We start from the raw sequence: 23,987 nt of genomic DNA, 5'->3' as shown, positions 1-23,987 counted from the left end.
GGCGGGATTGGGCGGGGAGCGCGGAGCCGCAGGTTCGGGGCGCGCCTGCTCCGAGGCCGGGAGCCGCGAGTCCGGACTCGTCCGCGCTCCGCCCGGCCCAGCTCCGAGGCCGCGCGGGTGGTTGAGCCTCGGTTTGCAGAAAAGCGGGAAGACCGACTTCCGCCCGCGCGTACGACGCGCGCCGCACGCCCGCTGGGCGGCGGAAGCCGGGCGCTGCGGGCTCCGGGGAGCGTGTCCTCGCGAAGGAGGGACGCTGCGCGCGGCGCGGGAGGCGGCGTGGAGGCCGCGCGGCGGGCGGGGGCGGCGAGCGGGAACCGTGGGAGCGGGGCTCGAAGGCGGAGGAGCGCGTCTGGGAAGGTCCGCGCAGCAGTGCGTGGGTGTCGGGAGCGCGGCGGAGACCCCGGCCGTCCGGGCCGCTGTCAGTGCCCGCAGGCGGGCGGCGCCGGCGGGAGGGCGGGAGGGAGCGGGCGGCGCGCCCAGCCGGCCCCCTGCGGGCCGAGCACCGCGTTCCCAGCAGCTCCCGCGTTCCAGGAGAGTCCAGGCGTCGCGAGGGCGCGCGGTTCAGTGTTGAGTGGCTCGTTAACTGTGAGTTAAAGAAGACGTCCCGGCACCTGCTCTCAGCGCGATGTGTGTCAGTCTGGACGCGGGCTGAGCTGTACCCCGCGCACGGACTCGCTGTCACCGGCTCTTTTCTCCTCCGCTCCAGGGCCCTTCACAGTGCTGGGGCGACGCTGCTTGGGCCTGACTTAGCTCCATGTGCATTTGTTGTCTTCCCTTTAGACTGAGAGCAGAGTCCCCGTTGCTTTTAGCAGACACCGAGTTCCTACGTGCAGCAGGAGCCGGTGGGCAGGGTGGGGTCAGGGGGTGGCTCAGATACTGTTGCGTCCCACGTTATAAGAAGGCGTAATAGAGTGAAGTGTTGTGGGAGCACCTTGAGGGCAAGATCGGTGCTTCCTGGGGGCGTTGGGAAGGCTTTTCATTGGAGTTACACCTTGATTTGAGGAGTTCGGGTAAGGTAGGTTTTAATTTCTTAATCCTCACTCGCGGATACTTTTTTCCATTGCTTTTCAGAGAGAGCGGAAGGGGGAGAGATCGAGAGAGGGAAACATTGATTGGTCCCCGACTGGTGCCAGGGATGGATCCTGCAACTGAGGAACGTGCCCTTGGCTGGACTCAAACCCAGGACCCTTCTGTCGAGGGCTGATGCTCTAACCACTGAGCCAAATTGGCAAGGATAGGTTTTTAGCCAGCTTTGAGTCGCCCATGGTAAATGTGGATGTGCAATGAGAACGTGACCTTTGAAGTCACTCCTGATTCTCAGTTCTGGCTGTGCCACTTATTGTCAGTCGTCCTGAGCATATTGTTCATTCCTTGAGCCTCAGTTTCTTCTTCTGTAAAATGTTGATAATAACACCAGCTGCATAAAACTGTTAAAGAGATTACGTGAGAAAGAGTACGTTATAAAGCTGTTCCTGGCACACAGAGTTCATGAAATCCAATATGCTGTTGATTGTAAGATGGGCCCTTATTGTATATAAATAACGAATTAAGCTATGACACCCCATTGACTGGAAGATGCGTTTCATTTACAGCTGTTAAAATGTGAGGAAAAAAGTCTTATATTCAATGAAATACATAAGTGGAAAGCATTTCACATTTTCCTATGCAAATGTTTACTATAGAACCAAGGACTGCTAGGATGTTTCCTTCTCTAGGGCAACGATGTCATAATCCTGTGCCCCAAGTTGAAAAACAGTCAGTGCTAAAAGCAAGTTCATATAATATCTTTTCTATATCCTACCAGATTCCTCTATCCTATTTTCAGGTTTTCTAAGCTCTCAAGTTTTCCCCAGGGAGACCACCCACCCAGAGTTCACTGTCCTGCTCCAGTTTCTGTGACAAGGCTTTTGTTCTGGGACTTCCCTGTACTGTTCTCTAGGGTAGGGTTCACTATTCCCTGGCCCCACATCTCCCTCCTTAGTTTATGTTGCACATCCTCAGGTGACTTCCTGTGAAAGGTAAATGGGAGAACCTGCAGTGTTCTTACATTATTTGTGGGCTTAGTAATAAATTCTGTTCTTTAAATAAGTGTTCAGTACTAGGCTAGGCATTGTAAAAGATTAAGAGAGAAATTAAATCCCTGCTTATAACAGGTATGAAAGGATATGGGCCTCAGGTTTGACTCCTAATCCGACTCATGCAAGCTGTATTACTTGAGCAAGTGATTTAATTTCTATGGGCCTCATTTTTTTTTTAATTTATAAAATAGAGGAATATATACAAAAATTAGGATATATTTATACAGCACCCCAAATGCATGCCACAATATGGATTAATCCTAGCAATACAGGAAGGCAAAAGTAGGTTTACAGTTATGAGTACGTGAGTTTATTCTTGTATTATTACTTATAATTATTGTATTCTTTTCCATATGAGCAACTGTAAACCTTCTTTCATCCCACTCTGTATAACATAGAATGAAAAGTAAGTTCTTAAGAATTATATACAGCCCCAGTCAGTTTGGCTCAGTGGTTAGAGCATCGGCCTGTGGACTGAAGGGTACCAGGCTCGATTCCGGCCAAGGGCACGTACCTCAGTTGCAGGCTCGATCCCCTGCCCTGGTCGGTGCATGAGCGGGAGGCAACCAATTGATGTGTTTCTCTCACATTGATGTTTCCCTCTCTCCTCCCACTCTCTCTGAAAAGCAAGGGAAAAAATATCCTAGAGTAAGGATTAAAAAAATTAAAAAATAATAAAATTAAAAAAAAATTATATACAGCATGCAGCAGGCTTTTTATAAAGTTAATACCTTTACAAAAATCCCCACCCCTGACACTGTTTAAGATGTTAAAAGGAAAAGCAAGAGAATGGTGATTTTGCTGGTGTTGCCTTGAATGGGAAGGGGCTGGTTGAGGTAATGGAGGGTCAGAGGTGAATGTAAATGTGCGTGTCTGTCCCAGTTCCTCTGTCATGACGTCACGGGAGTGGAAGAGTGAATGAATGTCGAGGTCCTTGGGTGCGGCGATAATAAGGCAGGAGTGGTGGTGAACCAAGTTCCCTGCCTCTGAGCTCAAAGTTTCCTTCCTGTTACACTTGACTTTATATCCTGTCGATATAAGTAAAGAGGAGAAGGGGGGAGGTCATCTTTTAAATCATGTGCCATCAGGTAAAAATAATGCTCTTTTAAAAAAAAAGTCACGTTTCTCTTGTGGCTTCAGGTACCCTCTGGTTGGCGGCCACTTTGTTGTTGTTAGTCCTCAGTCAAGGATATTTTTTCCCATTGATTTTTTTAGAGAGAGGAAGAGAAACATCGATGTTAGACGCATTAATTGGCTGCCTCCTTCATGCACCCCTACCGGGGCCAGGGATCGAACCCAAGACACTTCAGTGTGCCGGCCGATGCTCTCACCACTGAGCAGCACCAGCCAGGGCTGACTGCCGCTTTTGGCTGGGCATTTAAGCATCCCAGTTTCAGAAAATCGGTGGTAGTGGAAAGTCACCAAAATGTCTTAAGCTTGGATGGTAAATTTGCAAATTAACCAGCTATCAGGTATCACAACCACGCAGTTTTCAAGTATGAAGTCCCGAACTAAATAAGTAGACTCGGCAGAAGGAGAAAGCAAAACCCAAGAGAATTTTGAAGAATGAAATAGCAATCCTTAGAACTAAAGATGAGATGAGTGAGAAGTGTGATTTAGCCCAGATGGCGTGGCTCAGCAGTTGGGCATCGACCTGGGATCCAGGAGAGCTCGGTTCGATTCCCGGTCAGGGCACATTCCCCGGTTGTCGCTCGATCCACAGGGCAGGGCGTGCAGGAGGCAGCCAATCAATGACTCTCATCACTGATGTTTCCCTCTCTCCCCCCTCCCTTCCTCTCTCTGAAATCAATAAAGATGATATTTAAGAAGTTTTATAAGAAGAGTGCTTTAATAATTCTCAGGTTCTACTGGAGGCATTTCTAAGTCTTATGTGACCCAAAGTATACGTAATTGGGACTCTCTAAGAAAAAGAATATGGACTTAGACTCAAAGTTAGGTATAGAACTGAGTCCCTAATTGGAAGGGGCCAGTGAGCATGAGGATCTCAAGTTTAAGTTAATTAATTTCCTGGTAAATCTGTCTGGATTATAACCCGTGTAGTGATAGCCCTGCCAGAGTAACTGGGAAGCGTAGCCTTTTAAGAGAGGGAAATACAAAAATTTCAGTTTTAACATTAATGAATTAGAATTAGAAAGGGCCTTTGAAAATATTTAAATACCTAAACAAATTCACAATTTTTTCCCTCCTGGGTGAGTCTGGCCATCTTAATAGAAGCCTGCAATCCGAGGCAACGTCTCCTGTTACAGATACACACTGTCACGGTTACTCAGGGTTCCCGTGATATACTGTTGGCCATTAATCCACTTTTACTCGCTAAATAGGCTTTTACCCTTCATCTTAGTGGTTCACTTTGCTGCCAAAAAGACATTGATTTCATTCATGGAGAAACAAGTACCATAAGCAATACTGTCAAATGCCCTTAGCTTCATTGCTGTGACTCCAGGCCTTTGCAGGGGCTCAGTCTCAAACCGACCTCTACGTCTAGCTCAGGGCCCATTAGCAGATACTCAGAATGTCTGTGAAAGGGGTGAAGGGCATGTTCTGTGTACAAAAGTGCTCCAAACTACAGGGAATTTTCACTTTTCCTGCATGGGGTTCAGATCACTGGCCTTTCCCAGGCACAGGGAAATTGCCCTCGACGGGATGCATACCTCTCATTCACTTCAATGTGCTTCTCACTCAGTTTTCTGAGTTTGGTTCTCTGGGTTCTCTCTGGAACCCACGCAGATAATTTCTCCCACAGGTTCTAAATGTGCAGACAGGCCATGCAAGCATTGCTCCTATGGCAGCTGGAGGACTCTGTTAATAGAAGACAGTAAACTTCAGGACGAGTATTACCAGGGTCAAAGAGGACACCTCATAATATCCAAAGGTTCAGTTCAACATAAAGACATACCATCTTAAATATATCTGCACCTAATTCAGAGCTTCAAAGTCCATGAAATAAAAGCTGACAGAACTAAAAGGAAAAATAGATAAATGCACAATTCTAGTTTGATACAAGTAGACAGAAACTCAGGATATAAAATACTGTTGTATTGGTGAAATACATTTGAGACCTAAATGTAAAAACATGAAACTAGCCCTAGCTGGTTTGGCTCAGTGTTTAGAGCATTGGACTGCAGACTGAAGGGTCCTGAGTTTGATTCCAGCCAAGGGCACGTACTTCGATTGCAGGCTCAATCCCTGGTCCCGATCGGGGCTTGTGAGGGAGGCACCCAATCGATGTGTCTCTCTCACACTGATGCTTCTCTCTCTCTCCCACTCTCTCCCACTCTCTGAAAAGCAATGGAAAAAATCCTCAGGTGAGGATTTTAAAAAAACCATGACAGAACAATGGACAGAATTCACCAAATACACCAATAGATGGTTCACCAAAAAAGTACCTTTAACTAATGAAAAGGTAGTTGTGCTCACCCTAGTAAGAGAAAGTCAGTTTACAACAACACTAATGGGGAGACCTGGAGATTACTATGCTAAGCAAAATAAGCCAATCAGAGAAGACAAGTATCACATGCTCTCATACATGGGATCTAATAAGCAAAATAAACAAAATAGGTCCAGAGACATGGAAACATGCAACAGACTGATGAATCTTAGAGGGAAGGAGGGGGGACAAGAAGAGATTAAAGAATTTATATGCATAACCCATGGACACAGACAATAGTTTGGTGAAGGCCTGGGGGCTGGGGTGGGATCAGGATAGAGGGGGTCAATGGGGTAGAAGGGGACACCTGTAATACTTTCAACAATAAAGATTTAAAAAAATAGCCAGTTGTTAGCTCAGTGGTTAGAGTGTTGGCCCGAGGACTGAAGGGTCCTGGGTTCAATTCCAGTCAATGGCACGTACCTCGATTGCTGGCTCGATCCCTGACCCTCATCAGGGCGTGTGCAGGAGGCAACCAATCGGTGTGTCTCACATCGATATTTCTCTCTCTCCCCCTTCCACTCTCTCTGAAAAGCAGTGGAAAAATATGCTCTGGTGAGGATTTAAAAAAACACTAAAAAAACCACACAACCAATCACAGAGACACCATTTCTCAACCATCATTTCATCTAGACTCTCAGATTGTCAGAAATCCAAAAATGTGACCACACTCAGTATTAGACAGACATGAGCAGGTACAGAAACGAAACTAGGAACTCACCAGGGCTGAAAGCCCCACATCCCTAGCAAGGGGCATAACTGGGAAAACAAGAACCTTGTCCCCAGGATAACCTGTCCCCGCCCAGCATATTAATGGTCCTATGGTTAGACCCCCTGAGCTTTCCTCCCTAAAGATAACATCCAGGCCTTAGTTGTGTTTCAGCTCCAGGCCCAGAAAAGCAGCAAAACCAGACAAGTGGCACTGTGACTGCTTCGGGACCAGCTACATTGACTAATGACCCCTTGCCCTGGCACTGACCAATCAGTGGAGACCGAGATCCTGAAAGAACACACCTGGAAAGTTGATGAATATTCTATTGAGACTTTCCCCTAAGACTTCCCTAAGATTCCTACCTGCAAGAGTGTCATAAATACTCTCAGGACGAAGGACCCAGCATGCACTCCCCACCAGGGAAGGCACCAGTGCCATCGCCTTCCCCCTTCTTCCCTCTGAGGGGACCCCAAGAGACTTGCAACCAGGGAGCAATGGGCAGCGGCAGCTCATCCCAGGCTCACGCCCTGAACCTGTCTCCAAGGCCCCTTCTCTCTGACTCCTCCGTGAGCCAGAGCAGCCCAGCCAGGCTCCCCTGTTGCTGCTTCTATGCTCTTACTGCGCCAAGTCTGTTTTGCTACCGTCATGGACCCGGTACCCTTTGGTTCAGTGCCGTGTAGCCTTCCCTTTGGACACCCCCATCCCACTTTCCTTAAGTAAATTCCATTTGTCTTTATTTACCACCTGAGATGGCTGTTTCGCTGCCCATGCACCCGCCTTAACCTTTCAGTTAGCATGGCTGTGACTTGTCAGACACCTCCATTTATCACTGATGGCCAGGCAAGACTGAGCCCATGCAAGGGGATCTGCCATTATCCACTGGAATTATATATGAAAATCAGTCTTCAGGACACGACCTGGACGGGACAGTGTGAGGGAGAAGAAAACACTTCAGTTCTCACTGGAAACATTCAGACGGCCATCTCTTCCCCTGCGGGAACTGCTAAACTGCAAAGCTATTTTCTCCCCACCCCCACCCCCGGGGTTCCTCCCAGTCACTATGTTAAGCTCTGGGATCCAGGGTTCCTCCCAGTCACTAAGTTAAGCTCTGGGATCCAGGGTTCCTCCCAGTCACTGTGTTAAGCTCTGGGATCCAGGGTTCCTCCCAGTCACTGTGTTAAGCTCTGGGATCCAGGGTTCCTCCCAGTCACTGTGTTAAGCTCTGGGATCCAGGGTTCCTCCCAGTCACTAAGTTAAGCTCTGGGATCCAGGGTTCCTCCCAGTCACTATGTTAAGCTCTGGGATCCAGGGTTCCTCCCAGTCACTATGTTAAGCTCTGGGATCCAGGGTTTCTCCCAGTCACTATGTTAAGTTCTGAAATCCATCCACAACCTTGCTGCTGCAGTTGGGCTGAAGGAAGGAGCCTTCAGCCCAGGTTTGCCATCTTGTCCCCAAAGGGTCAGTTTTTAAAGATGTTTCACTTTTTTAAAGATAATTTTGCTTTATCGAGGTATAGTTGACAAAGTTGTTAAGAGTCAAAATGTGCGTCCTGGTGATTTGACACCTGTATACATTGTGAATGATCCCCCATCCAGATAATCAACACCTCCATCTTTTGTGTGTCTGCGTGGTGAGAACTTGTAAGTTCTACTCTCTTAGCAAATTTCAAGTCTACAAAATTACAGCATTCTCAATGACAGGCACACGTTTTACACATTCAAGTTCTGGAATCCAGGGTTTCTCACAATCACTATGTTAAGTTCTGGGATCCAGGGTTCCTCAGACCTAGTTCACTTTATAGCTGAAAATCTGTGCCCTTTTACTAACCTCCCTTATTTCCCCCATCCTCCCAGCTCCTAACAACAAGTCTTCTTATAATTTTTTTTTTTTAAATCCTCACCCGAGGATATTTTTTCCATTGCTTTTCAGAGAGCATGGAAGGGGAGAGAGAGAGAAACATCGATGTGAGAGAGATACACCGATTGGTTGCCTCCCGTCTGCGCTCCGATTGGGGCCAGGGATCGAGCCTACAACCAAGATACCTGCCCTTGGCTGGAATCGAACCCAGGACCCTTTAGTCCTCGGGCTGACACTCCAACCACTGAGCGAAACTGGCCAGGGCATAACGACAACTTTTCTGTGTTTCTGTGTTTGCTTTTTTTTTTTTTTTAACCTAGTATAATGCCCTCAAGCTCCATCCATTTTGCACAAATGGCAGGATTTTCTTTTTTCTTGTGGCCAAATAATATTCCATTGTATATAATATACCACATTTTTCTTTGTCCACTCATCTGTTATTTTTATATATTGGCTATTGTGTATAATGCTGCAATGACATGGGGATGAGATATCTCTGTTACATTTTCTTCTCCTTCCATTTTCCTTTGGATATACACCCAGAATTGGAATGGCTGCATCATATCATAACTCTATTCATTTTTTGAGGAAGCTCTATACTGTTTTCCATAGTTGCTGCACCAGTTTACATTCCCACCAGCAGTGCATGAGGGTTCCCTTTTTACACATCCTCACCAACACTTGTTATTTTTTGTCCCTTTGATAATAGCCACTCTAACAGTTGTAAGGTGATACTGTGTTTTTGATTTGCGTTTCTCTGATAATGTTGAGCACATTTTCATGTAGCTTGGACCTTTTATATGTCTTCTTTGGAAAAATGTCTGTTCAGTTCCTATGCCCATCATTTAATTAAATTGCTCTCTTTTTGCTGTTCAGTTGTATGTCTTCTTTATATATTTGGATATTAACCCCTATCAAATATATGATTTGCAAATATTTTCTCCCATTCCATAGGAGGCCTTCTCATTTTGTTGTTTGTTTTCTTTTCTGTGCAGAAGCCTTTAGTTTGATATAATTTATTTTTGTTTTTGTTGCCTTTGCTTTGGGTGACAAATCCAAAAACATATCACCAACACCACTGTCAAAGAGCTTACCCCTATGCTTTTTTCTAGGAGTCTTATGGCTTCAGGTCTTTAATTTATTTTGAATTGATTTTTGTGTATGCTATAAGATAGGAACCCAATTTTGAAACTGGACACAGGGGGTCTGGGCTGCCTGTTGCTACTTCATCCAATTAAACAGAGACAAAATTGCATCATATATGTGCGTTTATTCCAATAATGCCAGCAAAATGGGAGAGTAGAGGGATTTGCCCACATTAAAATATGCTCCGCCCTTCCCTTATTAGCTGGCTGGTTAACTAGGGGTGAGGAAGAAAGGCTGCGTGCAAGGGGGAAGGGGTGGAGGACGGCTGCAGGGCCTGTGGTCCATGTGTCTCCTTCCAGGATCTTGAAGTCCAATAACAAGGTAGTTAATTTTCAATGTTGTTAAAACCCAGTTCCACCAGTTCCTGGCACCTGAGAATGGTGAGCAAACTCCCGGGGGGGAGGGGGTTTAGGCTCCAGGCACAGCAATCAAATCAAAGTGCATCCTGTCCTTTGCCTGTTCTCAAAATACATTTTCTTTTCTGAGCGATGGACCCAACCAGGCCCCAAGGTGTCTATTATCTTTTTACAGCTCTGTTTTTCTTCTTGCAGCACATCCTTCAGTTTCCCAGGGTCTGTAGGAAAACTTATCTATAGTTAGTAAGGTAAATAATCATTAAACAACCATGGTCCTGTTCCTATTAGGTGCCCTCCCCCCTTTCACAATGGTTAACAGAGCATGATTAACATCTCTGCCCCCAACAGTTTCATTATTGTGGCTGTCCAGCTTTCCTAACATTATTTATTGAATAGACTTTTCTTTCCCCATTGTATATTCTTTTTTCTTTTTTAAAAAAATATATCTTTATTGATTTCAGAGAGAGGAAGGGAGAGGGAGAGAAAGAGATAGAAACATCAATGATGAGAGAGCCATTGATCAGCTGCCTCCTGCATGTCCCCAACTGGGGATCGAGCCCACAACCCCGGGCATGTGCCCTGACCGGGAATCAAACCCGACCTCCTGGATCCTAGGGCGACGCTCAACCGCTGAGCCACACCAGCCGGGCCCATTGTATATTCTTGACTCTTTTTTTTAATCCTCACCCAAGGATATGTGTTTATTAATTTTTTTTTTCTTTTAGAGCGAGGAAGGGTGAGAAAGAGAGACAGACAGACAAACATCATTGTGAGAGAGAAACATCGACCGACTGCCTCTGGTACTCACCCGGACCCGAGATCGAACCACCCGAGATCAAACCAACAACCTAGGCATGTGCTCTGATCGGGAATTGAACCCAGAACCTTTTGGTGTATAGAACGATGCTCCAACTGACTGAGCACCTGGCAGGGGTTTGGCTCCTTTGCTGTAAAGTAATTGACCGTATATGTGTGGATTTGTTTCTGGCTCTCTATGCTGTTCCATTGATCTATGTGTCTGTTTTTATGCCAGTGCCATACTGTTCTGATTACTATACTTTTGTGATATAGTTGGAAATCAGGAAGTGTGTTGCCTTTAGCTTTGTTCTTTCTCAAGATTGTTTTGGCTATTTGTGGTCTTTTGTGGTACCACATGAATTTTAGCGCTGGTTAATCTCTTTATGTGAGAAATGCCATTGGAATTTTGATAGGGGTTGCACTGAATTTTAGATTTCTTTGGGTAATATGATATTTTAACAGTATTAATTCTTCCAGCCCATGAACATGAAATATCTTTCTATTTATTTGTCTTTTTCAATGAAACGAGTAGGATAGACAAAAAAGAAAAATCTTAAAAACAGCAAGAGAAAACTGATATACCCTATGTAGTGGAACAACAATAGAATTAATAGCTAATTTTGCATAAGGAATCGTGGAGACCAGAGAGCTAGTGGAATGATATATTTGACCCTCCCCCAACCTCTCAACCAGGAATTCTATAGCCAACAAAACCATCCTTTCAAAAGGAAGTTGAAAGTGGAGGTGGGCAAAGAGAGGGAAAATGGGGGACATCTGTGATACTGTCACCAATAAAAAATAAAATAGCCTGGCTGGCGTGGCTTAGTGGTTGAGAGTCGACAGGAGGTCACAGTTGATTCCCAGTCAGGGCACATTCCTGGGCTGCAGGCTCAGTCCCCAGTAGGGGGCGTGCAGGAAGTAGCTGATCAGTGACTCTCATCACTGATGTTCCTATCTCTCTCCCCCTCTCCCTTCCTCTCTCTGAAATCAATAAAAACGTATTTTAAAAAATAATAAAATAAGAAGTCATGGGATGTAATGTATAGCATAGGGAATATGTCAGTAATATCATGATAACTATGTATGATGACAAATGGTTACTAGACTTATTTTTTTATATGTTTTTATCAATTTAATTTTTTATTTTTATTTTTTTAAAATATGTTTTTATTGATTTCAGAGAGAGGGAGGGAGAGGGAGAGAGAGAGATAAAAACATCAATGATGCATCATTGATTGGCTGCCTCCTGCATGCCCCCTCCTAGGGATCAAGCCAGCAACCTGGGCATGTGCCCTGGCCCGGGATTGAACCGCAATCTCCTGGTTGGTGCTCAACCACTGAGCCATGTGGGTCGGGCTGTTTTTATTAATTTTAGAGAGAAATGAAGGGAAAGGGAAAGAGAAAGAGAAACATCGATGTGATTGAGCCTGCAACTTGGGCATGGCCCTGACTGGGAATCGAACCGGTGGCCTTTTGGTGCATTGACAATGCTCAGCCCACTGATGCTCACTGGCTAGGGCAGTTACTAGACTTACTGTGGTGAATATTCCGTAGGGTCCATAAATGTTGAATCACCATGCTGTCCACCTGAAACTAATACAATATTGCTTGACCACTACAATTTTTAAAAAATAAATGAAAATAAAGAAAAAAACAGAAGTTGAAATAAAGATACTACCGGAAAAGCAAACACTCAGAGCACGTGTTACCAGCAGATTCACTATACCTACTAGAGTTTGTTGGGCGGTAATGAGAACATGAGATCCCAGCTGTGTAATGCCCACAAGAGACACGCTTTAGATTCACGGACACCAGTAAGTTAAAATTAAAAGAAGGAGACTATGTAGAATGTTGTGAGTGAAAAAGGGGCAGCAAACCTGGGGGCTCCGAGGGCTACCTGGCAGGCCCGAGAAGCTCAGGACTGAAAGTAACCACCCAGGGTGGTCTGATCACAAATTCCGAATCCATCAGGTTCTGGCAGGCAGCCACGTCCCAGGCCTATAGCTTCCTTAGTAAAAAGTTAATCTTTACCATAAGCAAGCCCTGTCCACTTTTCATCTCAAATAATTTACCTTGGAAATTCTAGAGTCATCTTTTCCAAACCCCTCTGAGTTGCAGCTACTGAGCACTAGACTTACTGTTACCCTGTTGCCTGCATACCATCTATATGTGCTGTAAATGTGAATTATTAACTATCCTGTACCCACTGATGTCACAAGTGTATGTCTCTCCATTTTACATTTTATCCAAACTAGAGATTTCCCTGCTTTGCTTTCTCCTGCCCCCAAAATCCACCACCCACGAACTGCATGTACCTTCCTTCTGTTCTCTCCTTTGATTCTAAATGCGTCAAAGGAACTGACATTCTCCTAGGCATTTCCTCAGTCCCTTGGGATCTTGCTTCCGGGCATGTCCTCAAAAATTTGGCTGAGTCCCGGCTGCTATGGCTCAGTTCGTTGGCTGTCATCCCATGCACCAAAAGGTTACTGGTTCGACCCCAGTCAAGGGCATGCGTCTGGGTTTTGGAATGATTGATGTTACCCTCTCATGTCAATGTTTCTTTCTCTCTCTCGCTCTACCTCTTCCTTCCTCACTCTCTAAAAAAATCAATAAACTATTAAACATTTTTAAAAATTTGGCTCAAATAAACCCTTATAAAATCTTTCTATCAGTTTGGATATTTTTTCATCGACAATGTAAACAGTAATCCTAAGTAAGCTGGCTATATTAGCATCAGTCAAAATAGGTGTTAGGACAAAGAATATTCCTAGAGATAGAGACATCTCATAATGAAAAAAGGTCAGTATATAATGAGAAAAGGTCAGTATATAAAAACATATAACAATCATAAAGGTGTGTGCCCCTAACTAGAGAGCCCGAGAACATGGAGAACAAACGTGATATAGCAGAGAGGGAAAACAAACAATTTCACAGTTTTAGATTTTGATACTTGATTCTCAGAGCTTGGCGGCCAGGACCAGTGACTCGAAGACCTCCACCCAGGAGGAACGTGACTGACCAAGAGCTGCAGCTAAGGCCCTCTGAAATAAGTCACTGCCTTTGCCAGCTGGCCGCGCTTCCCAACGACTACAGGACAGTAATCCTGGGAGAAATGAGGCTCTTCTGACTCTCAGAGACTTGGACTCACTCGGGGACTCCCAACAGCTTGGCCGAGCCTTTCTTCGTCTGCACTGAAGTCTAGGCTCCTTCCCGCCCCCTTCCTTCTGGCTCCGTCACTCGGCATCGGGCCTGCGCCGCAGTCTGACGGCTCTCTCCCAGGCTCCCCAGCTCTCTCCCTATTTTCTCTCAAGCAATACCCTGTATGTTTAATCCCATCTTGGTATCTGCTTCTTAGACGACCAGGAATGGTACCAAGAGTGTTCCAAGAACATGGGTGGTCAGCTAGGGCTTTGGGACTGGCTCACCGACCCCTCAGCAGATAAAGAGGGAGCTGTCCAGGACTGGAAATGGGATGTGGCACCAGGTGGTGGTGACCAGGGAAAATGTCCCAGCGGAGGAAGAAGCCGTGTCAGGGGCAATGTTTCAGACCTTTCACCCCAAAACATGGTTACCAATGCCTGCGAAGACAGTGGACTTGGCCATTACTGCTAAGTTGTAGCAATAACTCTGTTAGCCGACACTTACTGGGTAAGCGTGAGAATCAGAGGACGTCGGTGGCAGCTTTGAAGAGGACCTGACCTCATGCAGAGGGCAGGCACATCCGAGCAGCAGTGGAGACCCCGTTGCTGGAGCCTTAGAGCTCCACAGTGTCTTACCGGTCAGCCACAGCAGGCGCGTTAGGAGATGCTAGGGCCTTTGTGACATGCCCCTGGGCTCCTGAGATGTGCGTGGGGACACCTGGACGGAAGCCTTGGCAGACACTGCCCCTGCAGCCACGGTGCCCCGCACCCTCTGTGCTTGCAGAGCTGGCCGTGCTCCCTGACAGGAGCTGACGCTGCTGCTGAGCTGTGCTCCCTCGGCCTGCCCTCGCGCTTACCCAGCTCCTTCCCTGGCTCCACGCTGGCTGGTGCCTGGGCTGTGCTGGGTGTGAGCAAATTATACTCAAAATTCTACTTGTGTGCCTGTGCGTACACATGTTTTCCTGGGGACTCTGTTGCTTTTGTTAGTGATTTTAGACTCTGACTAAAAGTATTTCTGAAACACTAGGTTCCATCCTTCAAAGCCTTCGGCCCCCTGGCCACCAGGAGCAGCTGTAATTTCATTATGGAGCAGAGTCGAACTCATCTGCTCTCCTAACAACCTGGGCAGGGAGAGCTTGCCCCCGGAGGCGCAGGTGACCTCTGCCACATCCATGTGCACGCTGGACAGGCTAGCCTGCTCAGCCCGCTGGCCTCCTCTCCTCCAGTGCCAGGCGTGCCCCCAGCATGTCTCCCGAGGAACATCGAACCTGCTGTCCTTGGCCACCGGTCTACATCCGAGCCACCAGCTTGAGTGTCACTCTTCCCCTGAGGTGGACACCACCAGCTGCACCGTCCTCTGCTTCTCTTGGTGAGGACGGTCACCAGGGCTGGGCTGGGAGAGGCACTCGGGGCAGCCGTGTGGGGCAGCGCTCCTCCTGAAGGCCCCCCGACCGGCGCCCCAGGTCAGAGGCTCCTTACATATCACACCCACGGGGCCTCCTGTCTCACCTTAGTCCGGGCACCCTTCACACCAACACATCCGGTCGCCCAGGGTGAGGGAGGGATAGACGCAGATTATTCACTGGTATTTACAGGCAGTCCTTGCGGAGAAGCAGACGTCGAGGGCAGTAGTCTGGTGACAGGTGGAGAAGCAAAGGGTCAGACACAGTCTGAGATAAGGGCTGGGGGCTGGATGAAGCTAAAGGGCTTGAACTTGGAGCGTTCCCACCGCGGGAGCCGTGCCGAGAGCTTGCTGTTCTCGGCTGCTGGAAGCTCGCTGGGCAAGACAACTGAACTCCTGCCCAGCTCAGTCTTATTTTCATAGAATCACCTTAGAAAATTCCAATATGAGGAGCGAGAAATCCAGAAAACCTCCATGGAACCGACACCTGTGTGTGAGCTTTTTCCAAGTCTGGGAAGGCTCCTTGGGGCGTTGGGGCTCTGAAGCAGGGCCGACTGAAACGGGGAGGCCCTTGTGCACTTGATGTCTTGTGCGGGGAAGGCTGTGTGTGCAAGAATCAGAACATCGAATTCAGCAAAATGAGCAACTCGCGTTCGAGTGTGTTTCGCAGGTTACAGTCCTCGGCCCTGTCGTTTTCACCGCCCTCTCTCTGTGCCTTGGCCCATTTCTGTTCCCAGGTCCGAAGCCTGCTGGTTGAGACCTATTTTAAAACAGCTTTATTGACATATCATTCACCTACAGTTCACCAATTTAAACAGTACAATTCAATGGTTCTTCCGATAGTCAAAATTGTGCGACCAACGCGACAATCGAGGTCAGGCAGCCACTCCCAGTCCCCCAAGCCCCACCCAAACTCCCTAGCTGTAGGCAACCTCTGATCTACTTTCTAGATTTGCCTATTCTGGATATTACCTTTTTTTTTTTTTTTTTTTTTTTTAATCCTCACGAGTATATTTTTTCCATTGCTTTTCAGAGAGAGTGGAAGGGGGAGAGAGGGAAACATCAATGTGAGAGAGAGACATCGATTGGTTGCCTCCCACACGCAGCCGACCGGGGCTGGGGATCGAGCCTGCAGCTGAGGTAAGTGCCCTTGGCTGGAATCCAACTTGGGACCCTTCAGTCCAAGGGCCGACGCTCTAACCACTGAGCAAACCAGCTAGGGCTGGACATTATTTTTTAACCTTGGGGTTTAGGAATCCTTACCTTGAGACTCCTAATCCCTACATGGCGGGGATTCAGGATAAATCCGAGAGCTGCGGTAGAAACAGAAGGGGAGGGAAACCATATTTATTTAACAGCTGCTCTGTGACAATAGGGCCTCATAGTTTCACAACCACCCTACACGCCAGGTATCATTTAACGGTTGAAGAAATTGGGGCCTTTAGAAATTAAGAAACTTGACAAAGGCTATAAAGTTCAGTAGCAACACAAAAATGTAGCCCTCGCCTGGCTGGTGTGGCTCAGTGGTTGAGCACTGACCCATGAACCTGGAGGTCACATTTCAATTCCCGGTCAGGGCACAAGCCCAGGTTGCAGGCTTGACGCCCAGCAGGGGACCTGCAGGAGGCAGCCGATCAATGACTCTCATCATTGATGTTTCTCTCTCTCTCTCCCTTTCCCTTCCCCTCTCCAAAATCAATAAAGACATTAAAAAAAACACACCCAAAAACGTAGCCTTGCTTTTCTGAGTAGAGCTCATCTTTTCTCCAATAGGTCGGGGCTCTGGAGTCCCCTGGAGGGCTTGTCAAACACCTTCTTCCCCCAGAGTTTCCAGTCGCTAGTTCTGGGGTGGGGCCCAAAGACTTGCATTCCCGATGCTGCCGGTGCCCCTGTCCGAGGCTGAGCTTCAACCAGACTCAATGCCTGACCATATCTGAGATCACGATTAAGATCACAGAGCCAGCCCGGCCAATGTGGCTCAGCGGTTGAGCCTCAACCTATGATCCAGGAGAGCTCGGTTTGATTCCCTGTCAGGGCACATGCCAGGGTTGTGGGCTCGATCCCCAGTGGGGGGCGTGCAGGAGGCAATGGATCAATGACTCTCTCATCATTGATGTTTCTCTCTCTCTCTTCCTCTCCCTTCCCCTCTCTGAAATCAATAAACACATTAAAAAAAAAAAAAATCACAGAGCTAGATGTGAAGTGGCATTGGTATCATCTGGTCCTCTTTGCAGAGCCTTACCTAAGATCTGCCAGAGCAGGGCTGATTGATAAACAGCACAAAGTAGTCACTTTGCAAGTATATGACTGTCTAACCACTATGCTGTACACCTAATAAAAATAATGTTGAATGTCAACTGTAACTGAAATGGAATAAAATTTTTTTATAAAGGCAGAAAGTAGTTAGAAAGGCAATACAGAGAACTAAAATGCTTCGGAGATGTGCTGAGGTGTAATAACCTATTTTCTGCTGGGAAATGTGATAAGAAATTGAAGAATTAGCCACGGCTCGTGAAGCACCGAGGGGAAGAACTTTCAGGTTGGAGGCCCTGTGCAATGTTCCTTGCCTCCTTTGGAACTGTAGCTGCTTAAGGGGAGAAGGCAGGCGGGTGACTGTCAGCAGCAATGTCTCCGCCTTGGCTGCGGCCGCAGCTGCACACTCACGCTGACCTCGCCTTGCTGTGTGAAGGAGGCCAGGACTTGATCAGGCTGAGATCTGCATGTATAAAATAAATGGTCGCAGATATCGAGAAAATGTAGTTCCTTGAATCTGTTCTAACGCTTGATTTTATTGAAAATCTTTTTTTTTTTTCTTCGTGGAAGGAGGACAGGAAAAAAAAAAATCACTTAATTCAGAATCTGCGGTAATTGCTGCGGTAGGCTCAGACGTGACTTGAACATCCTAGCTCTGGGATTCGGTGACCAGGCTCCCCAGAGGGGATGACACAGCGCATAGGGAATAGCAGGCTGCCTGCCTGGCTTTATGGAGAGCCAAGATGCAAAAGTCCTTGCAGAGGGCGCCAGTGCTGGGCAGTATGCCCAGTAATGTAATGCTCAGTAATGTAATGGGTATGCTCAGTAATGTAAATGGACATGGTGACTTACGTGTGGGTAAGCTAGCCCTGGGGACAGGAGAGCAAAAGTACAGCAAAGTGCAGAGGACCGCTGGAAATCTCTGTTCACTAGGCCTTGACTTTATATAGACAGCTTTTGCTTTTGTTTTATGTATTTTAACTCATGTGCAGAGGTCAAATATTATTATAAATGGTGCAGAGATGTGCAGTGAGTTAGCTTAGTTAATGAGTTGGTTTAACTAGTTAATAGACATTACTTAGAATGCCTGGAAAACAAAGCTTTCAGAAATAAGAGTAGTAACGGCACAAGCACAATCCAGGGAATACCGCCTTTCCTTCCAAAGTGGTGGAGGTACAGTTCACTCGTTGGTGCTTTCTTGCCTCTTCCACATCCCCCCTCCCTCCCTCGCTCCCTCCCTCGCTCCCTCCCTTCCTTATGTACCCGTATCTGATGCTTCCCGCTTGCCCATCACTGTGTTTAGAGGCCCTTAGGAATGTACAAATGATACACGGTGTCTCTTCATGCACTCAACAAATATTTATTAAGGCCCTATTTTGTGCCAGAAACTGTTCTAGGTGCTGGGGTATAGTAATTAAAAACAAACAAACAAACAAAAGCAAGAAATGTATCAACCTGTTGAAGCCACATAAAACTAAGCAAAGGGCTGAAACAAGTGCTGTAACAAAATGTTGTGCTGGCTGGAGGGAGGAGTAGATGCCTAGTGTGAAAAAACAAGTGTAGTACAAAGTGAACGGTAGAATTTAGGCGTGTTTACTGTAAACTCTCCTAACTCCTTTTGAAAATGTGTAAGATAAGACATTGTGGGGAAAGTGATAGGCATGATAAGGGCAGAGGACATTTGGGAGAAGTTCTTGGAGGATGTGACATTGTTTTACCTCCTTCTTCCTCTCAGCTACTTAACATCCCCTTAGCTATGAGTCAATCAAGTTCGGAATTCCCTGGGGCCTGATCTTGGGCTAAGACCCCTGCAGAGAAGTCCTTGCGGATGTCAGGGCTCTTTAGTGGAGGAAAGTCACCGGGGAGAAGCCCACTCACAAATGAGCGCAAACCCACCCGCCCCACAGCCCTTTGGGAAGGCACCTCCTTCTAGCTAACTACAAACGTAGGAAGAACATTTGTGTTTTCTAATACTTTTCTTTTTCTCTTCCATCACATACATATTGGTGTAGACTGTGCCAGGCACCATTCTCAGAACTTCACATATAATAATCCATTTACAACTCACGACAATCCTGGATAATTGCCATCATTATTTATTCCCATTTAACAGACAGAACACTGAGCCCGGGGGGCTGGAGGGGGGTGACTGCACGTAAACGCAAATGCAGAAATCTGGCCCAGAGGTGCAGGCGGCTCTGGGTCCCAGGCAGATGCTGCCTTTCTAACTCGGTAGGTCCGTCTCTGAAAAACCAGTTCAGGTAAAGCTGTTAATGGGTTGACAGGGCGTTAATTATTATGTTAGTGTTCGCACAAACCCTGCGCCCACAGAACCTCGAATTTCAAACTGCGGTTTGAAAGGGCGCTGATGTCAGGAGGGAGGGCGCCCCTCAAAATGACCCTTCTCCCTGGAGTCGCCTGTGAAGGAGGATGGTCTGGGGATTTCCAAGAGAGGAAATGTTTAAAGCCAGAGGCTGACAAACATTATAAATGTTTAAAGCCAGGGAGGGGAAAAAATTTTTATTTTCGGAAAACACAAGTTTTCGGCCTGGATAACGGGTGACCGACTCACTCTTTGTTTCATCGCAACCCTCCCAGCTGTTCCTCAGCCCCGGGCACTCCCGCCCGCGCCGCCCTCCGGCCTGCGGTCCGCGCAGGAGGCGGCGGGCGCGCACTCAGCCACTCGCCGCGCGCGTCGGGGCGGAAGGGTTCGCCGCGGGGCGGGGGCGGGGGCGGGGGCCGGGCTCCCCCAGCCCGCGGGCGGCGGGGGCGGGGGCCGGAGGGCGGGGGCGGGGGCCGGAGGGCGGGGCCGGAGGGCGGAGCCGGGCGGCCGCCCGCCGCGCGCGGGCGAATGGCAGCGCGCCGCCCGCGGGATTGGAGCAGCGGCATCACGCTGCACCGCCGGGGATGTGAGCGGCCGCCGCGGCGCGCTCGGCACTCGCTCCTCGGGCCCGCAGCCCACACCGGCTCCGAGCGGCGGCGGCGGCGGCGGCGGCCTCCGGGGCGGGGGCGGCGGCGGGGCGGGGGAGCCGGCGGCGGGCGGGGAGCGGGGCGCGAGGGCGCGTGCGTCCGCGCGCACGGGCGGCGGAGGAAGGGCGGCGCGAGCCATGGCCGGGGACAGCGAGCAGACCCTGCAGAACCACCAGCAGCCCAGCGGCGGCGAGCCCTTCCTGATCGGCGTCAGCGGAGGCACGGCCAGCGGCAAGGTACGGGCCGCGCTCCCCTCCCCGGGCGCGCCTGTGGCGCCGGCCGCGAGCCGTGGCCGCTGCTGCAGCCACCGCGTGGCCCGCGCGCCCGCTGGCCGCGCTCCAGCGCCGGGTCTCGAGCGCGGACTCGGGGCGCTGCGGGCAGGCTCGGGGCCGCGAGGGCTCGGGCTGCCGGCCACCCCCCAAGGGTCCTTCCCCGGCGCCGGCGGCTCGGGCCGGGGTCCTGTGGGGGAGGGGCGGAGGCGGGCGCTTATTGTTTTGCCGGTGCTCTCGCCGCTGCGGGGCGGGCTGGGGGCGGGCCCCCGGCGCCCCGGCGCGTCCCCTCCGGCCGGCGTGGTCGTGCGCCCGGCGGCGCAGCCGGGTGCCGGGGCGGAGCGGTCGGGACCCGGCCGAGGCGCGAGAGCGCGCGGGCGCGTCCGGGAAGACGAGCCCGCTTCGGCTGGGACTGCAGGGCTTTCCGGGGAAAATCCTGAGAGCCACAAAGGTGCGGTGACATCAGTGACATGAGACAGTCGAGGCGCCCCTTTCTTCTGGCCGCAGGGGAAACGTGGCCGGCTTCCAGGAGAAAGTTGCCTTGACTCCGCGCTCTGGACGCCGGGGGCGTTCGCGCGGGCCTCGGAAGGGGTCCCCCCGGGGCCGGGCCCCCCAGCCTGCTCTCTGTGCCGTCCGCCAGGAGAGACGGGGAAGTGCTCTCCTCCTTACCCGGGCTTTCCCGCAGGTGGGCGCGGGTGGAGCCCCCAGATGTTCCTTCACTGCCCTCGCTGCCTTGGGGGTGGCCGCGGCTCCACCTCCGTCCAACTTGCCGGGAGCGGGGCTCCCGAGGGCGCGGCCGCGGGCGCCTCCGGGCGGGAGCGCGGAGCTGGAGGCCGCCGGCGCCACGCGGCCGCCACGCGGTGCCCGCCACGCGGTGCTCGCCCGCAGCCGCCTGGCGCGGCCCCTCCATTTTGGTTCCACGGTTCCCTCCAGGGCCGGACTGACCGAGCGATTATTGGACCCGGTCCCCAGCTCCCTGCTCGAGGTCCCTGGCGTTCGTGCTGCGTTCGCCCTGCGCGAACATTTTTAAAACGTTTCCCATGTTCTCTGGCAGTGGGGCTGTTACTAGTCACTCGGGAGAGCGGGCGCCCCGCCTGCCGGGAGCGCCACCTGCTCCGGGAGCTCCGTCGGGGCCCGTCCGCTCGGCCCCTCGCGCCCCTCAGCTCTGTCCCGGCTCCTCGCGCGGTGCCCGCCCCGTAACCGGCCCGCGTTAACCGGGGCCCGGGAAGGAGGCCGGCTGGAGGGGCGCGGCGAGCAGAGGCGCGGTGACCTTGGTGAGCATCTAAATAATTTAGCCACTGCCGAGGTGGAAACAGCTCCGGTCTCCTCGTGTGTTTCTCAGGCATCGCTGTTCTCAGTTGACAATCTGAGTTGATAAACTGTCCAGTGGGGGGGAGCCCTCCGGCCGTGGGGGGCAGGGCTAACTGCTGTCCGTTTCCTATGGACACAGGGGTTATAGAAACTTCTAGGAAAAGGTCTGTTTTCATGCAGTTTTCAAAGTCTGTTGTGCATTTTTGACATTGATAAGTACTTTGTCATTGCTTAAGGTTGTTTTATAATTAAAAAAAAAGTCCAAAAGAACGTTGACTTCTCAAATTCCATATTGTAGTTCGCGTGTTGCACCTATATCTTGGCTCTGCTGTTACAGCCCTGCTGCCTTTGGTCCGGTGAACTCCAGGTTCCTCTCTTCTTTACTGAGGATGGTCAGCATCAACAAACTGGACATTTGTTAGAAGTCTCAGGCCCGTGTATTGTAGTGCAGGAGGGTCTGGAAGCAAGGTTGACACTCCATCACCTGGGTTTTTTATTACAAATGGGCCTGTTAAAGGAATTTGGGAGAAGGCAGAGGCCTAAGAGCATCATCAGAAATGACAGCTTGAGCCTTTGGCCGGGTAGCTGGGTTGGTTAGAGCACCGTCCCTGGGGCCAAGGTTGTAGGTTCCATCCCGGGTCAGGGCACAACAAGAATCCACCAGCGAATGCGTAAGTACGTGGGACAACAAACCGACGATTTGTTTGTTTTTCCCCTCTCTCTCTTGTCCTCTCTTTTAAAATCAATTTTAAAAAAAGGTCAACTTGAGAAGCTCAGAGCCTCTGGAGCCCAGCACTTACTCTCATCACTTGGAGATGAGGGAATGTTCTCAGATCTGTATTTCGTGGCTCAGCCAGGGCTAGCCCCGTGCTGCCTGTCCCTGCTGCCCCTGTTTTAAGGAGAATGGACTCAGGATGGTGGGGAGGACACACCTTTACGGCTTCAACTTGGAAAGGGGCTACTTGGAGAGGCTGCAGGCTGGTTTCTGGTCAGCCTGACAGGAGGTGGGAATGCGGAAATGTGGTGTAGATCCTGACTGTTTTCCACTCCCTCCCCATAAGAAAAACCAACTCCTGGTCATCTCTCTAGGGCTCTAATGTTGTGGCTGCCCTGAGCACAAGTATTTTATCTCAGACTAAATTATTTTGGTTTGGAGAAGGCAAAAATATTGGAGTGCCATTCCACAGATCACACTTCCTAGTTTGTTTTGTAAATGGAGACTAATCAGAACTTTTGAGGAAGTTTTGCTGTGCCCACCATCGTGAGAATCTCGTCTGAAAATTGGTGGGTTGAGAAAGTTATTCTGATCCATGTGAAAAACCTGATTCTTGTATTTTTCCGTAAGGGAGGGGCCTAGAGAGAGAGCAAGAAGTAACCCTGGAAGGGAAAAAAAAGAAAAAACAGTTTAAATTTCTTTCTCTGTGTCTCCTCTCCTGTCCATTTTTGCTGCTGTTGCTATTGTGATGTCTTCGTGGTCTTTCGCCAGTGTGGTCCACCAGAGTGGCTCTGTCACTGTGCTTTCTGGAAACCTTGCATGACTTCCTGTTGCCCAGACTACAGTCAAATGTTTCAGTACAGCGCAGATCCCCTGAACCCCCAGATGTGGTCCAGGACATTATTTTTCCACTCTTTTCCCTGCTCTCCACCCAGAGGCGCACAGACCCATCTGGGGAGCTGCTTCCACTGATGCTTGGCCCTCGGTCCCCTCTTTGGAATGGCCTCTAGACCTTGCAAGCCTCAGTTCTGTGACTTTTTCCTCCAGGGAATTTTGTTCTCTATTTCTTTAACCAGAATAATTTTCTGTCTGATGCTCCTATAGGTATACCGCATTTTGCCTTGTACTGAAGTGGCTTGTCAACTGTAATAAAAGTTCTGAGTATCCTGTTTGTTTTTGCCTTCATGCTCCTTATGGTATTTGTTAAAATGAGTTAGACCATATATATTTTTTAAACATAATACTGCTTTCATTTTTTAATATGATTTTTAAAAATATATCTATTGATTTCAGAGAGAGGAAAAGAGAAGGAGAGAGTTGAAGCATCAATGATGAGAGAATCGTCATTGATGGGCTGCCTCCTGCACATCCCCCACTGGGGATTGAGCCAGAAACCCAGGCATGTGCCCTGACTTGGTTCACAGGTCGATGCTCAACCACTGAGCCAAGCTGGCCAGGCCTTTTTCTTTTTTTCTCAGAGGAAGGGAGAGGTGGAGAGAAACATCCATGTGAGAGGGAAACATTGACCAGCT

The 23,987-nt window shown here is 49.3% G+C and overlaps 1 protein-coding gene across 1 annotated transcript in view; it reads left to right on the top strand.

Moving 5' to 3' along the window:
• Positions 1–20,273: 20,273 nt before the first annotated feature.
• The window catches only part of UCK2 (uridine-cytidine kinase 2), a 59,919-nt gene continuing 56,205 nt past the window's right edge, over positions 20,274–23,987 (top strand). Inside the window, exon 1 of the mRNA XM_087827638.1 lies at positions 20,274–20,396. Coding sequence (XP_087683764.1) covers positions 20,298–20,396 — 99 coding nt within the window. The 5' untranslated portion in view covers positions 20,274–20,297. The remainder of the gene's footprint in view (positions 20,397–23,987) is intronic.

Source organism: Miniopterus natalensis, chromosome 19, assembly GCF_054644295.1.
Source record: "Miniopterus natalensis isolate mMinNat1 chromosome 19, mMinNat1.hap1, whole genome shotgun sequence".
NCBI lineage: Eukaryota > Metazoa > Chordata > Mammalia > Chiroptera > Miniopteridae > Miniopterus > Miniopterus natalensis.
The sequence above is the reverse complement of the archived record's forward strand: the minus strand, read 5'-3'. Positions and strand labels throughout refer to the sequence as shown.